Source organism: Papaver somniferum, chromosome 1 (genome assembly GCF_003573695.1).
Source record: "Papaver somniferum cultivar HN1 chromosome 1, ASM357369v1, whole genome shotgun sequence".
NCBI classification, from domain to species: domain Eukaryota; kingdom Viridiplantae; phylum Streptophyta; class Magnoliopsida; order Ranunculales; family Papaveraceae; genus Papaver; species Papaver somniferum.
Window position 1 is genome coordinate 127,339,531 of NC_039358.1, and position 15,195 is coordinate 127,354,725.

The 15,195-nt window shown below is 39.0% G+C and overlaps 1 protein-coding gene across 1 annotated transcript; it reads right to left on the minus strand.

Moving 5' to 3' along the window:
* Positions 1-9,396: 9,396 nt before the first annotated feature.
* On the minus strand, positions 9,397-14,729 carry LOC113299985 (subtilisin-like protease SBT5.6). The gene is made up of 9 exons (XM_026549120.1): positions 14,569-14,729; positions 14,267-14,462; positions 13,973-14,170; positions 13,342-13,453; positions 11,623-12,184; positions 11,294-11,394; positions 10,746-11,103; positions 10,226-10,439; positions 9,397-10,151 (listed from the first exon to the last, which is right to left on the minus strand). Exons 1-9 carry the CDS (start codon positions 14,662-14,664, stop codon positions 9,607-9,609), a joined length of 2,382 nt encoding a protein of 793 aa, XP_026404905.1. The 5' UTR covers positions 14,665-14,729; the 3' UTR covers positions 9,397-9,606.
* Positions 14,730-15,195: the final 466 nt, after the last annotated feature.

The window sequence follows — 15,195 nt, forward strand, 5'->3', positions numbered from 1 at the left end:
AAATGAGAAAGCAACTGATCAACGAGTCTCCGCTCTAGAACTACAGATGGGTCAAATTTGCGATGCACTGAATACAAGAGAAAAGGGTAAACTTCCTAGCCAGCCCCAACAAAATCCAAAGAGGATATTTCAAGCAGGCACATCATCTTGCAATGAAACCTCACCCGATCAAGTCCATTCCATCACCACTCTCCGAAGTGGTAAGATTGTTGAGAACAATGTAGGCATACCACAATCAAATGAATCTGAGCCAAACATATCATTGCCTGCACCACCAAAGAACACCTCCAACTTAGAAAAGGAGCCTGAGCACATTAGCGAAGCCGACAATCCCACTGTTGTGAATATCCCTCTAACTCCTAATGCTCATGTTGCTCCATATCCTCAGAGGTTAGTTCGCCAACAGATAAGCACCCACTACAATGAGATGTTAGAACTGTTCAAAAGAGTCAACATCAACATTCCTTTTCTTGAGGCAATTAAGCAAATCCCTGCATATGCCAAATTCCTCAAAGACTTGTGCACTCAAAAGCGCAAGATTAATGTGCACAAACGTGCTTTCTTAGCTGAACAGGTGAGTTCCATCATTCTGAACAAAACTCCACCTAAGTTTAGGGACCCAGGTTGTCCAACAATTTCTTGCACTATAGGAAACCACATGGTCAATAAAGCTTTATTAGATCTAGGTGCAAGTGTGAACCTCCTGCCATATTCTGTTTATGCGCAGTTAGGTCTTGGAGAATTGAAGCCAACACCCATAACTCTCCAATTGGCGGACCGATCCGTCAAAGTCCCTCGAGGTGTAATTGAGGATGTTTTGATTAAGGTTGATAAGTTCTACTTTCCTGTAGACTTTATTGTCTTAGACACTCAACCTGTACAAAACCCGGATAGTCACATTCCTGTCATTTTAGGACGTCCTTTCTTGGCGACGTCTAATGCGATCATCAATTGTCGTAATGGAGTGTTGAAGCTGTCTTTTGGAAACATGACTGTAGAGCTGAATGTGTTTAATGTTAGTCAACAGCATGTGAATCTTGATGATGAGGATGTACATGAGGTCAATATGATTGAGAGTTTGATACAAGATTCATTGACTGGCATTATGTCAAAAGATCCCTTGCAAGCATGTTTGGAAGATGTTAACTTGGAGTTGTATGATGATGAATACATTGGTGAAGTCCAATCTTTGCTCGAATCTGTACCTCAAATGGACATCACTAAATGGCAGACTACAGTGGAACAACTCCCACTTTCTGAGAAGTTGTTATATCTTCGGATGAGTCTCCTAAGGCCAAACAGGAATTGAAACCATTACCTGATACTTTGAAGTATGCATTTCTAGGTCCTTCTGATACTTTACCTGTTATCATTTCTTCACGATTAAACATAGAACAGGAAAACAAGCTTTTAGAGTACTTAAGGAGCAGAAAGAAGCCTTAGGATGGACCATCTCAGATCTCAAAGGGATAAGTCCCACCATTTGCATGCATCACATTAATCTTGAAGAGAATGCCAAACCATCTAGGGAAATGCAAAGGAGACTTAATCCTAACATGAGAGACGTTGTTAAGAGTGAGATCTTGAAGCTACTTGATGCGGGTATCATATATCCGATTTCAGATAGTAAATGGGTTAGTCCCATTCAAGTTGTGCCTAAGAAGTCAGGCATTACTGTAGTTCGGAACGAAAAGAATGAGTTAGTCCCTTCACGTACAACCACAGGATGGCGAGTATGTATCGACTACAGGAAGTTGAACACAGTAACAAGAAAAGATCACTTCCCCCTTCCCTTCATAGACCAAATGCTAGAACGTGTGTCTGGACACAGTCACTACTGTTTTCTAGATGGCTTTTCCGGTTATAACCAAATTCACATTGCACCGGAAGATCAGGAAAAAACTACATTTACGTGTCCATTTGGGACATTTGCTTTTAGACGTATGCCCTTCGGGCTGTGTAATGCACCTGCACTTTTCAGCGTTGCATGATGAGCATTTTTTCAGACATGATAGATAGTTTTCTCGAGATCTTTATGGATGATTTCTCTGTGTTTGGTTCCTCTTTTGATGAATGTTTGGACCATCTGGTCCTTGTGTTGTCTAGATGTAAGCAAAAGAATCTGATTTTAAACTGGGAAAAATGCCACTTCATGGTAAACTCCGGCATAGTTCTAGGACACATCGTTTCGGAAAAAGGAATTGAAGTAGATAAAGCTAAAGTCGACCTCATTCAACATTTACCACAACCCCACTCTGTGAAGGGATTCGATCATTTTTAGGTCACGCTGGGTTCTACCGGCGATTCATCAAAAACTTTAGCCAAATCTCAAGACCTTTGTGTAATCTACTTGTCAAAGATGTTGTCTTTAACTTCGATGCTGCTTGTGTGAAGGCGTGGGAAGAACTCAAGACTCTCCTCACCTCAGCTCCTATTGTCCAACCACCCAACTGGGAACTACCGTTCGAACTCATGTGTGATGCCTCTGATTATGCCGTTGGCGCTGTTTTAGGACAGCGTGTTGATAGACTACCATATGTGATATACTATGCTAGTAAAACTCTTAATGATGCTCAACTCAACTATTCGACTACCGAGAAGGAGTTACTTGCCGTGGTATTTGCATTAGACAAGTTTAGATCTTATTTGATAGGATCTAAGATCATCATATACACTGACCATGCGGCTTTGAAGTATCTTCTTTCTAAGAAGGATGCTAAAGCTCGCCTTATTCGATGGATACTCTTATTACAGGAATTCGACATCGAAATCCGTGATAAGAAAGGTTGTGAGAATGTGGTTGCTGATCACTTGTCCCGATTAACTAGTGAGTCTATTGATGAATCTGAGCTGATTAGAGAATCATTCCCTGATGAACAATTGATGTCTGTGTCAAACCTTCCTTGGTTTGCCGACATTGTTAACTACCTTGCTACAGGTAGAATGCCCTCACATTGGTCGAGACAAGACCGCTCCAAGTTCTTGGCTGAAGTTAAACATTTCCTTTGGGACGACCCATATTTGTTTAAGTACTGCCGAGACCAAATCATTAGGAGATGTGTACCCGACATGGAACAGAAAGATGTGATATCTTTCTGTCATGACCAAGCATGTGGAGGGCATTTCAGTGCCAAGAAGACCGCTGCAAAGATCCTGCAGTGTGGGTTTTACTGGCCATCGCTGTTTAGAGACTGCCATGAGTATTGTATTGCTTGTGACGCTGTCAGAAACTAGGAAGTATCTCGAGGAGAAACATGATGCCGTTGAATCCGATTTTGATCGTTGAGCTATTTGACGTGTGGATTGACTTTATGGGTCCATTTCCTATTTCTGAAGGAAAATTATACATCCTAGTTGTTGTTGATTACGTTTCGAAGTGGGTTGAAGCTGTTGCAACCAAGACGAATGACCACAAGGTGGTACTCTCATTTCTGAAGGAGAACATATTTTCACGTTTTGGTACCCCTAGAGCTATAATCAGTGACGGTGGTTCACATTTCTGTAACAAGTACTTTGAGTCTTTAGTACGCAAGTATGGCATAACCCACAAGGTTGCAACTCCGTACCACCCTCAGACAAGCGGACAAGTAGAAGTTTCTAATAGGGAAATTAAGCACATTCTGGAGAAGACGGTCAACCCGTCAAGGAAAGATTGGTCATTGAGATTGAATGATGCTTTGTGGGCCTATAGAACAGCTTATAAGACACCAATTGGCATGTCCCCTTATCGTCTAGTGTATGGAAAGCCATGTCATCTTCCTGTGGAATTAGAACATCGAGCTTACTGGGCTATCAAGAAACTTAACTTTTCTCTCGACAAGGCGGGTGCACAACGGAAACTTCAACTCAATGAGTTAGAAGAATTGAGGAACGAGGCTTATGACAGTGCCAAGCTGTATAAGCAAAAGATGAAGTTGTTTCATGATAAGCGTATTCTGCGCAAGTCATTCACACCGGGTCAGAAAGTTTTGTTATACGACTCTCGGCTGCATCTTTTTCCAGGAAAATTGCGGTCCCGATGGACCGGCCCGTTCCTAGTACGCACGGTATTCCCTCATGGAGCTGTGGAACTTGAAGATGTCTCCAACAAGAACATTTTCAAAGTGAATGGGCAGCGATTGAAACCGTTCCTTGAACCACTTCCGCCTGACATTGAGGCAACCGATCTGGAGGATCCCGTCTATGCGGCCTGATTGGTCCACCCTTGTACATAAACCAGGTTGAACGTTCCATTTTATTTTTTTTCCTTTTCTGTACAGTTCTTTCTTTTGCATTTAAACATTGAGGACACTGTTTAATTTAGGTTTAGGGGTGATAATCAGTATATACCCTTATAACATGCTATAATTGAAAACAAAACTCCTCCCTCTTTTTGAAAAAATGAAAAATCAAAATGAAAAATTAAAAAATGAAAAGAATCATAAAAATGGAGCTCATTTACCTTGAAATGTTGACTCTTGTGCAAATATGTAATTTTTAGGAGTCTTAGTCTAGATATTTAGGCACCCCTGATTCTAGCACAATTCACATAGTGATAAGAAACTTGCACGCGCACGATCTACCAATACATGTATAGCCTCATCCTTGAGGTGTTCTATCGGAAGTTTTAGTTGCCAATCACTTTAGAATACTGAACGAAACTTGACTAGCTTGTTCTTTGGTTGGTTGGGATAGAAGGTGGAGGTTACATTAAGAAAAACAACCATCGAATTTAACTGGGTGCATCAAAAAGGGCTACCTCTTGCGAAGTGTCATGTAATTTTTTGTTTCTTTTTCCTTTTGTATCAAAAGTGTTTCCTTGTTCCAAAAAAAAAAAAAAAAAAAAAAGCGATGTATATATTCAGAAAAAAATCAGAAAAAATACAAAAAAAAAAAATCATCAAGTATTCAAATTCCATTTGTGTCATGTAAAGAAAATAGTTCTCTCTTATCCAAAAATAAAAGAGAGTAGTCAATGTAAATAAGAGTCATGTAAAGAGTCATCTTTTGTTTTATTGTAATAAGCAAGGAAGGGTGTATGCCATTGATGTACAACGCGAGTAGTTGTGAAATACCTCCAACTCATTCACAATTCTCGTAAAGTCCGGACAGCTAGCTAGATTTCGACCTCAGTTCTTAGCCTGAGAAACTATCTCTTGGTGATTAGTAGTCATAACATCCGATCTTTCTTTACACATGTGTAGATACACTTTACACTCTTATCACATGTCTTTATTTGGTATCAGTGCTAGGATTGTGCCTTAGATAGCTAGATTGACATCTCCATTTTGCTGTGAGCTTAAACTGACTTGCACATATCACATTTGATGGAATCTGAGCTTATATTTTGACCTAGAACTTTGTAGGTACGTTCTAAGCAAACCTTCACGAGACTTCACTCGTCCACTAGGGACACTTAGTGGTTTAAAAGGCTTAGTGCATACGCTAAATGCATTCGAGAGACCAGCGACAATGGTATAGGTAGGATTTCCTTAGTTTTGTTTTACTTGAGGACAAGTAAAATTCAAGTTTGGGGGTATTTGATGAGTGCTAAAAAGTGCATATTTCTATATATTTTTCTTGGCATTTAACTCATCTTTTGTGCATTAATTCTACATTTTATCCCATATTCTGTATTTTCATTGTTTTCAAGAATAAATATTTTTATTAATTAATTTTGCATTTTTAGGTAATAAATAAAGTTTGGATGAATAGCGGAGCGAAAAGAGCAGAAAAGTAGTGAAAAGCCGGGAGGAATTACACAAGGAAGCCGCGAAGAATGTTGTGCACAAGACCAAAAGGCTAGAAGTGGGCTTGAAGAGGAAGAATTGTTCTTAAAGAAGATATGGGCTTGGCATACCCAATGCCCAAAACCCTCACCCAAGTCCATTTCCTATATCCATACCCGTTTCCCTTTCTAGCCGTCAGATTGGATCATCTCAGCATCCTACGGTCGCAGCATCGCCATTACATCAAAGTCTGAAGCTCCTGTCTAACACTACAGCACCTAACTCCATCTTGAGCCGTCAGTTTCGTTGTATCAGGCATCCAACGGTCGCTCATGATCTGTCTCCATCTCGCCGTTAGATCCGTCCCAGAAGATATTATCCCACGGCTCAGCTTCGCAAGACATCAAGATTTGTTGTACCCGCCTCACACTCGAACAACCTAACCCTATACCCAAAACAAACACACCCTAGCCAAAACCCATCGAGCCATCTCCCATTTATGAGATCAACTCCTGTTGTTGACAACATTTTCTATGGGATCAACTACTGACTCCTATTGTTGACAGCATTTCGTTGGATTAGTATAGTCATGTTTGTAGTTTAAATCATGTTTGCTAAAAAAATTAGCTTAATTTCTTGTTGGTTTGTGTTTGTGTATTGTTGTTTGACCTATGGTACTGGTTGTGTCTTTGGATTTTATAGATGTAAAGTTCTTCGAATGTTGAATTTGTGGTGCAATGGCAGCATGACTGACTCCACGTCAGATGATGCGTGTTCGACTCACGCCAAGTTCACTCATTCCTATATATCATTTCGTTTTTGTGTATCATAGATGGTTGTTGCAGAAATTTTTGTTACTCTTGTGTTTCTTAAGGATATGTCAGTTTGCAGGTTCCAGGTTTATTGGTTTTTACAGTAAACAGACTCGTATAAATGCTGTCAACTCTAACTATTGATCCCATTTTTTGTGGATCAACTTTCATGGTTGATCCCACTTAATGGGATCAACTTCAATTGTTAATCCCACTTAAAGGGATGAACTTTGGTTGTTGACTCCATTCACTGGGATCAACTTCGACTGCTGACGCAAAAATTAAACTGAATATTAGTTAGTAATGTTATTTTTAAACTTTTGATTTCTGGATCAACTTCAGTTGTGACACCTAATTTTGATGGTGGCGGTGGTGACGGCGATGGCAGCCGCGACGATGGTGGCGACGACGCCGGTGGTGGTGGTGGAATATTGATGGTGGTTGTAGTTAGTAAATGGTGATGGTGGTGGTGGAGTGGTGGGGCTGCAGTGCTGGTGGTGGTGGCTGGTATTAGAGAAAGAAATTTATTAATAGATAAGGTTTTTAAATGAAAAATAATATTATAAGTGAGGATATTAAGATAATTTAATTTTTAACGGATAAATTTTTTAAATTATAGGGGTATATTTATTTTTATATAAGGGTATATTTATTGGGTGTCAAAATTAAAAGTATTTAAATAATATACTCTTATGGATATGAGTTAGGATTTGTTCAGATTTCCTTTTGGTTTAGGAGTCTTATGACTTCTTTTGTATATATCTTGTAATTACTTCTTCTTCTTTAACTTTTCCCCTTAGAAAAAAAAAAGGACTTACCCGAGTGTAATATGTACCAAGAGAAGCCAACCCATGTAAGTTGGGTTTCCTAATGAATAAATTCCAACTTTCAAAAAAAAAAAGAGAAGCCAAAACCATACCCAGCAAAATCAATGCCCAATCCCTTGAACTTTAGGCTTCCTATTACAGTATTAGGCTAGCGGCTACAGTATGGCAGCTCATACCCGTATGTGCGACAGGTCCTTTTCCAAAGGCCCCCTAAGAGCGTCCTCAGTGGTACGATCATAACCAAAGATCAAAAACCAAAACAAACGATCAAATTTGAGTTTAGTCTGGTGTGTGACGTTACGGGTGAAAGACTAAATTTGATCGAGCGTACACTATATATTCGCCTGGTGTGGGGCGTGGGATATACGTCCGCCTGATTGGGGAGATTCTTAAGAAAAAAAGAAAAAAGAAAGAAAGAAGTGGGACGGAGGTATAAAGCCCGCCCCACAAAAAAAATTTGGAAAACAAAGAATGGGGCGGGGGTATAATGCCCGACCCATACAAAATTAAAAAATAAAATAAAAAATGGGACGTAGACTTTACGTACGCCCCATGTGGAGCGTAGACTTTACGTACGCCTGGTGTGGTGCGGGGACTTTACGTACGTCTGGTGTGGGACGTAGATTATATAACCGCCTGGTGGTGGGGCGTGAACTATATCTGGGTTTGGTCTTGATCGCCGACCAAATTTGATCTGGGTTTACTCTTTGATCAAATTTTGATCGATGGTCCGTCCCACTACGCCAGCCCACTCGACTAGAAATTTGTTCTTAGTCGTCCACTGCAGTTGGTCTAAGCTTATCCAAAATTTAACTTGTCGAAACACTAAATTTAAATCATACATATACGTACGACCACTAGTTTAAGGACAAGTGTTCATTATATTCCAACTCTGGGTGTCTGCTCCAATTATGAGAGTCCACGGTCCACCGCTGTTTTCGTGCCGTCTCTATTTTACTGCCTGTCCAAGTCTTCTCTCATGTAATAATAATAATAATATCCTTATTTGTCAGCAAACTAAAACCCATTTTCTTGTAAAAACATCTCCAATTAGGCAACGTTTTTCTGAATTTTTCGCAATCAAAACTTAAGTCATCCCTCACAGTTACGCCACCAAACTTTTTACGCAACTCGTCAAAATTTATTCTTCCAAAATGGTCAGTGAAACGTTGAAGGCATTAACAAATTGCCACAATCCTTCTGGTAAATGGCCGAGTCAATTAATTAGTTCTTGCATACGGACAAATATAATCGAAATTCCTTTTCTTTTGTTTTGGTGTGCGGTGAATGAGCCATCGAGAAACTATTCTGCCAGGTGGTGCATTCATTACCATTTCTGCTAAATTCATCCAAGTTTGTTGATATTCCAAGATGGTCCAATAACTCCAAATTGTAACTAGTCTTTATTAAGAGAGCTCCAATAAATTGGGTTCCTTTGATGGGAACATTGCCTTTTTGGGGATAGCAACATCACATAAATCCAATAAGAGCCCTCTCAAATTGTCTCAGTTAAAAAGTTTCTGATAGCAATAGAGAAAATTACGTATTAAGATAAACATAAACTTGGAAATGTTGATTTTATTTACAGATATTTTCATATTTTTACATCTGATTATGTCGTCCCCCCACCACCAGCAATCAGTTTGGCACGTAATGTGATGGGATTGAATTGCACAGCTTCATCCGATCGAGTCTTTACTGAGGGTTACCGCGTTCTGCTTCCGCAGCACTCTGACGCGGTTGGCAAAAGGAGTCGTGCAGTTACAAACATTCGGTTAGGTGGGTGTGCTTGTCATGATGAAGTTGGGGAAAACCCAAGAGCCACAATGTGAACTAGTGCATATAAAGTAAGCCTAATTTGTTCTGGCGCGAGGATGGGATTGGACAGTGACTGACCGAAAATTGGGTGTAGCACTAGAGAAAATATGTGTTTCTGAGAGTTTTCATAGAATGATTATTGTTAGGAATTAGTAGTCATAGTTCTAACAGAAAGGATGACGCGTTCGTTCGACATGTTCAGTTACACCTGTGGACTGGAAGCAATGATAATTTTTCACTCAGTAATTTAGTTATATATTATTGATATAAATTAGTTGATGACAATGTATTTTCTTGGATCTCCTATTTGATCCTTAACCATTGATCTCCAAACTACATTTTTATCAGTGTTATTCGAATCGGGAAGGTCCTCTGGTCGACCGAGGCTCGACCTGAACCAGACCAACTTTCCTAACAATGAACTGCAAAACAAAAGAAACACTACGCTGGAGATACTACTAATGGACTCCTTACAACATGAACCCCATCAGTCCATCTGTACCATCCAAAATAATACTTCCCTGACTTTGGCTTCTTCTTTCCTTTCCGTTGTTTGACTGTTATTGTGAAGCTCTTCTTCTCACCAACATGCCTAAAGGCTAGCCTTTTTGGGGAAATTTTAACATAAAACCCTTCGGGAGCTTTGTAAGCAGAGACGTACGAACTCTTACCACTACCGACGTTGGTAACTGTACGTATCACAGTCATTGTGCCGTTGAGTTCAGAGATCGCAAGTGATGGATAGTTGTGATTGCTTGGGGAGTATGTTTTCTTGGGGCATCTGAATTTTGGATCAACCTTTTTAACTTCACTACTGCCAACGCTGCTGCATAAAAATATGAGGTAATCGGTGTAGGATGCATCATAGATTAGCCCCGGATCTGATGCTTTGGTAGGTAGAAGGTGGCCTGATCCGTAGCTGAATGGTGTTACCGAATTGCCAGATGCATCAGTCAGTTGCTTACCAGCGTTGTTTTTTAGTCCAGCTGCATATGTATACATAAAGGTTCAGATACTATATAATTATAAGCCATGACTGGTGAGTTAGAGCGAGATATACCTGTTGTCATTAGAGCTGATCTAATGGCAGCACTACTCCAAGTTGGATGGATGGCTTTAAGAAGAGCAGCTGCAGCTGAAACATGAGGGCATGACATGGAAGTACCAGAAAGAAGGTTGTATTTCACTCTTCTCTTATCAGACTCGAGCTTTGTTGGTGATGATGCTCCACTCCAAGCTGCCAGAATATTCAACCCTGGTGCAGTAATGTCAGGCTGCATAAATACGGTCAAGGAAACAATTACCTTTTATTAAAATCTCTTATTGGCAAACCGCAAAATACCCATAAAAATCGCAGAATATCCAATAAGCAGCATATAGGTGACATCAAAATGAGCATCAGAGGAACTTTTAGGTGACTATCATTCTGGAAATAAAACACCCTCCAAATCATCTCAGTATGTGCACCGGATGCATATGCGAAATGCATGCAAGTTAAGAACGGATGGCATGTCTAATAAACCGATGAAAATTAGAGTGCAACAAAGTGGGAGTAATAGCTGTGCGGATTAAGTTTATACCTTGAGAAGATTGAGTTCAAGACCATTTGGACCTCTTGATGAGAAGGAAGCCATGTAGGGTGCTGGTTTAGTGTTCAACACAGTTTTAGGAGTGTTGATGTATGCAGTGGGTTTCTTAGTCGACTTTATGTAATTGAAAACTCTAGTTCCATCATCGGCTTTAACAGCAGTTCCTGGAAGGACATAAGCATCTACCGATATCTCAGCTCCATTCGCCAAACTATTTGCTAAGATAATAGCTTTGCCGCCGGCCCTTTTCACCTCCAGTCCTTTCCCGACTCTCGTCCCATTTCCTCGGAAACACAATACTATTTTCCCTTTTGCCTTCTTTGGTGATAACGAATTGGGTAAGCATTGTCTGTGTATGCATAGAAAAAGATGAATTTAGTCATAGATGCAATATCTTATTTCAGGAATAAAACAACCCTGCTTTTCATTCCGGACCACATAGCCAACCATAAGGCAAAGAGCAATGGGCAAGTGATCCTTAATTAACCGAAATGTCCTTTTGATACTACTGATATAGCAAGTAAGGCAGTTTTTCTAACCCGGCTACAGCATCCTTTGGAACACCTGCTTGACCTACATCTCCAGCATAAACAAGTGGAAATTGTTTATTTTTTAGCTTGTAAGGAGTTACAGTTTGACCCTGAAATTCCAAGAAAAGCACAAGGACAAAATTAGTTCTGAAACAAATTTAAATTACTGTGCACAAACTTCACCATTATTTTGGTATCCTGTTACCCTGCCAATCTGATAACTCTGATGCAATACAGTCTAAAAGATCACGGGATACTACTTCATGAGTTGGGCAGTCTGCAAAGAGTCTCTTTATACGTTTATGCGTGATTTTACAAGCAGAATTAGTTCTACATACCGCAATTGTATTGCCATTCCCCAAAACGATAGGTGCACTAAAGAACCTGTCTATGCTACTAGCAGCCACTGTGATCATCCATGGTGCCAGATTAGAAGCTGTAGCAGGTCCAGGACCTGAGTTTCCAGCACTACATGCAACAACAATTTTATGCTTAATGGCATGTAATGCCCCAATAGCAATCCCATCCTCTGAGTAGGCTACAGGATCTGTTGTTCCAATTGAGATGCTAAGGACGTCTACCCCATCTCCAATAGCATCGTCTATTGCAGCAAGCATGTCAGCTTCCGAACAAGTATTACCGTTTGCTTTGGGTTGATTTGGAACCGGCCAACACACTTTGTAAATTGCCAGACGTGCAAGCGGCGCCCCACCAGAAGCTGTTCCTCGTGCAAACCCACCAATAGCTGATACATTAGCAACAGTCCGACCTGCAACGGTCGACGACGTGTGGGTCCCATGCCCATCGTGATCACGTGGAGAACGGTATTCGGCCGTGGTGTTAAGGCGGCCATTGGAAGCTTCATAAGCTTTCAGGTAATACCTTGCACCAATTATTTTCCTGGGAATATTTTGTATGATATTAAAATTAGACTAGATTTCCTAACATTCGTATATATACCAGTACGCATATTAACACAAATTAAGGATAAAATCCTGTGATTTGCTAATTAGTTAATATGTTAAATATATTTATAGTCATATGGAAAGCTGATTAACACTACGTTTGTTTACTCCTGACTCATCTGAGTCGTCTGGATCTGAGTCATCTGGATCTGAGTGAAATCATCTGACTCATCTGGATCTGACTCAATATGTTTGTTTTGAGTCAGATCTGACTCATCTGACTCAAAAAACGTGAGTTAGTGATTTGGTCCCGTGAGTCAGGGGTATTTTGTTACCCGACTCAAATGGGTCCGAGTCAGGGATTATGTCTGAGTCATAGGTCGAGTCAGATCTGACTCAAAATGCAAAACAAACGGTCTGACTGCTGACTCGGTCCGAGTCAGAGGTTGACTCAGATCCAGACGCCGAGTCAGCTGCAAACAAACAAGATTACGTCAACTGGTTAGTGTCTGGAAACTGCCAGATTACTGTAATGAGCATTCCCATTGAATTGAAATCATGTGGTGGAGTGTGAGAAAGACAGGGAAGATCACATGAACAGCTTAAGAAAGCTACATATGCAGAAATAGGAAAATTATTAGCTGTCCTATTTTGATGTTTTCTAAAGAAAAATCCAAGAACAAACAACTAATTGTTCTTGTGATCCCTTCTGTGGTAGTCTATAAAATCAATAATGTGTAAATGGTTTGGTCGTAATGGACAAATTTCCTTTTTTTGTATTCTCAAAATTAAGTCGATAAGAATATTATGTCGAGAAGGGTACGTTTGGAGAGCTAACATTTATCACAATAGATCTTTAGCAAATAGAAAACTGTATGTAATGAAGATTTGAAAACCAATCAACCCTTGAGGCCCTGAAAATAAAACTTCAGAGGGACCATACAAAAGAAGGGATATTTTGTATCTGGAAAAATTCATTTTAGAGTGATTCTTTGTGAGAAATCTACATCTACATATTCGGTTGGTCTAAGAGTCGAGTGATAACGTGTCAGGCCTCCCAATTTTGTAGTTCCTTAATTAGACACTAAACTAGTGTTATTAGACAAAACACCTACAGAAAAAAGTTCAAATAGTGCGAAGAAAATGAATTACCTGTTACAGTCGGAGGAGGTAAAGGAATCTCCAGTTTGACAGATCCCTTTCCATGACTTGGGCACTGGTCCCATCCCTTCATCGTCGAAACTCTTAGACTCTGGCCATATTCCTAGTTTTGTACATATACAAATATACAACATTATTACACCTCATTCACAGGATCAATTTGAATCTATCCTTCTAAGAAGTTTCTCTAACTAAAAATAAAGAATGGCCAAATTGCTTAATCATTAAATTTTTTACTGTCTTACTGACATATACATATACATGTGACACTAAATTAAGTCAATGAGCCAGTTTATTAATATAATCCAGGCCATGCCAATTGGCTATTAAACAAGATTAAAGAAGGTAACCGTTAGCAGCTTCAAACATACATAGTACAAACACTTGAATCGAAGGGGATTTAAATTGAAATTTATTTTCAGTTTTTTCTCGAAACTCATAATCATTGACTAGAAAAATAAACAAAAAACGATACTGGCATACTGATGATATATGATGTTGCAAAACTATGATCGAGAAGTATAAGATGTCAGATTGATGTTGATATCGCCGTACGTGTCATTTAAACTTCAGCAGAACAGAGAGAGTTTAGTTTTATATAGTTCTGAATGTGTATGCATACCTGAATCCAACATGCCAACGATAACATTTTCGCCGTAATTAGCTTGACGTAACAATGCATTATTTTTTCTGGGCGTGAAATAGTTGTTGTTACTGTTACTGTCTTTTTCATCAAGACCCATAAAATCCCATGACCTTGTTGTTTGGATAGACCATGTGTGTTGTTTGCTTGGGAAAGCTGAAACCACTTCTTCCATCTCTGTTTTTTACCATATATTATTCAGAAAGTGAATCAAAGCAAATAGATTTACAGATATTTGATGCATAAAAAGACATATATATAGTAAGCATGTACCAGATAATTTTGAAGCTTCGTCGGCTGTAAGTAAAGCAGCGAATCCATTAATACTGTTTTTGTAGTTGTAAAGAAGTGAATCTCTTGCATCTTTTTCATTACTCTTAACAGATAGAAGATAAGAATGATGAGAATCTTCAATCTCTTGAATAGTTTTTCCTCCACTTTTATGTTCACCAAAATATATTATATACACCTGCACCAGATTTTCAGGGAAAAACTCATCAATATATTTGCATATAAAGAATGGCAAAACTTATATCGAATAAAGAAAAGACAGAAGAAGAAGAAACAACATGTACCTGCGGTTGATCATCACATGAGGATAAGAGAGGGAGTAGAATGAGAAGGAGAGAAAAGAGATGAAGAGATAGATATTTCTTCATCATATTTTCCATGATTTTGTTTTGAGTATAGAAACTTTGTGAAGCTGTTATGGTATTTATAGCTGACGTTAAAATCGTGGGTCAAAGAAAATAAATTGGGATTTTTATTTTATAAGCCAGTAGTCTAACTTTACCTTATAGGGAAAAAGGTAATTAAGGTTAGAGTAAATACTATTGACAGGATCCGAATGAGAAGAAAAAGAGACAGTCTGGGTGACCAATTTCATTCTAGTGTATATATTTCCATTGCTAGCTTTATCCAAAATACTAAAACCCAATTTCTGCTGACATAACGCTTCAAAACGAAGTGTTTTTATAGAAAGAAAAAAGGTGATTTTAATATATTAGTATTAAGGATCCTTCTTAAAACCTTAAAACTTTTTATTGATAACTTTAACATTTTTGATGTTCTTCTTTCCACACAGAAGTATAACGTTAAACTCTGGAGTTTATTATTTTATTTTTTTTCCTTTTTGGTCAATAAACAAATTTCAGTTTATTCAAATCAAAATTATGATTACATGGTCGCTAACAAGAATAACA

Bases quoted from the DNA above. Each gene is read 5' to 3' on its own strand.
- LOC113299985 (XM_026549120.1), bottom strand. From the start codon at position 14,664: ATGGAAAATATGATGAAGAAATATCTATCTCTTCATCTCTTTTCTCTC. The intron at 11,104-11,293 runs GTTAGAAAAACT...ATGCATACACAG, and splicing joins CCAAAGGATGCTGTAGCCGG to ACAATGCTTACCCAATTCGT. The intron at 10,152-10,225 runs GTATATCTCGCT...ATACATATGCAG, and splicing joins ATCAGCTCTAATGACAACAG to CTGGACTAAAAAACAACGCT.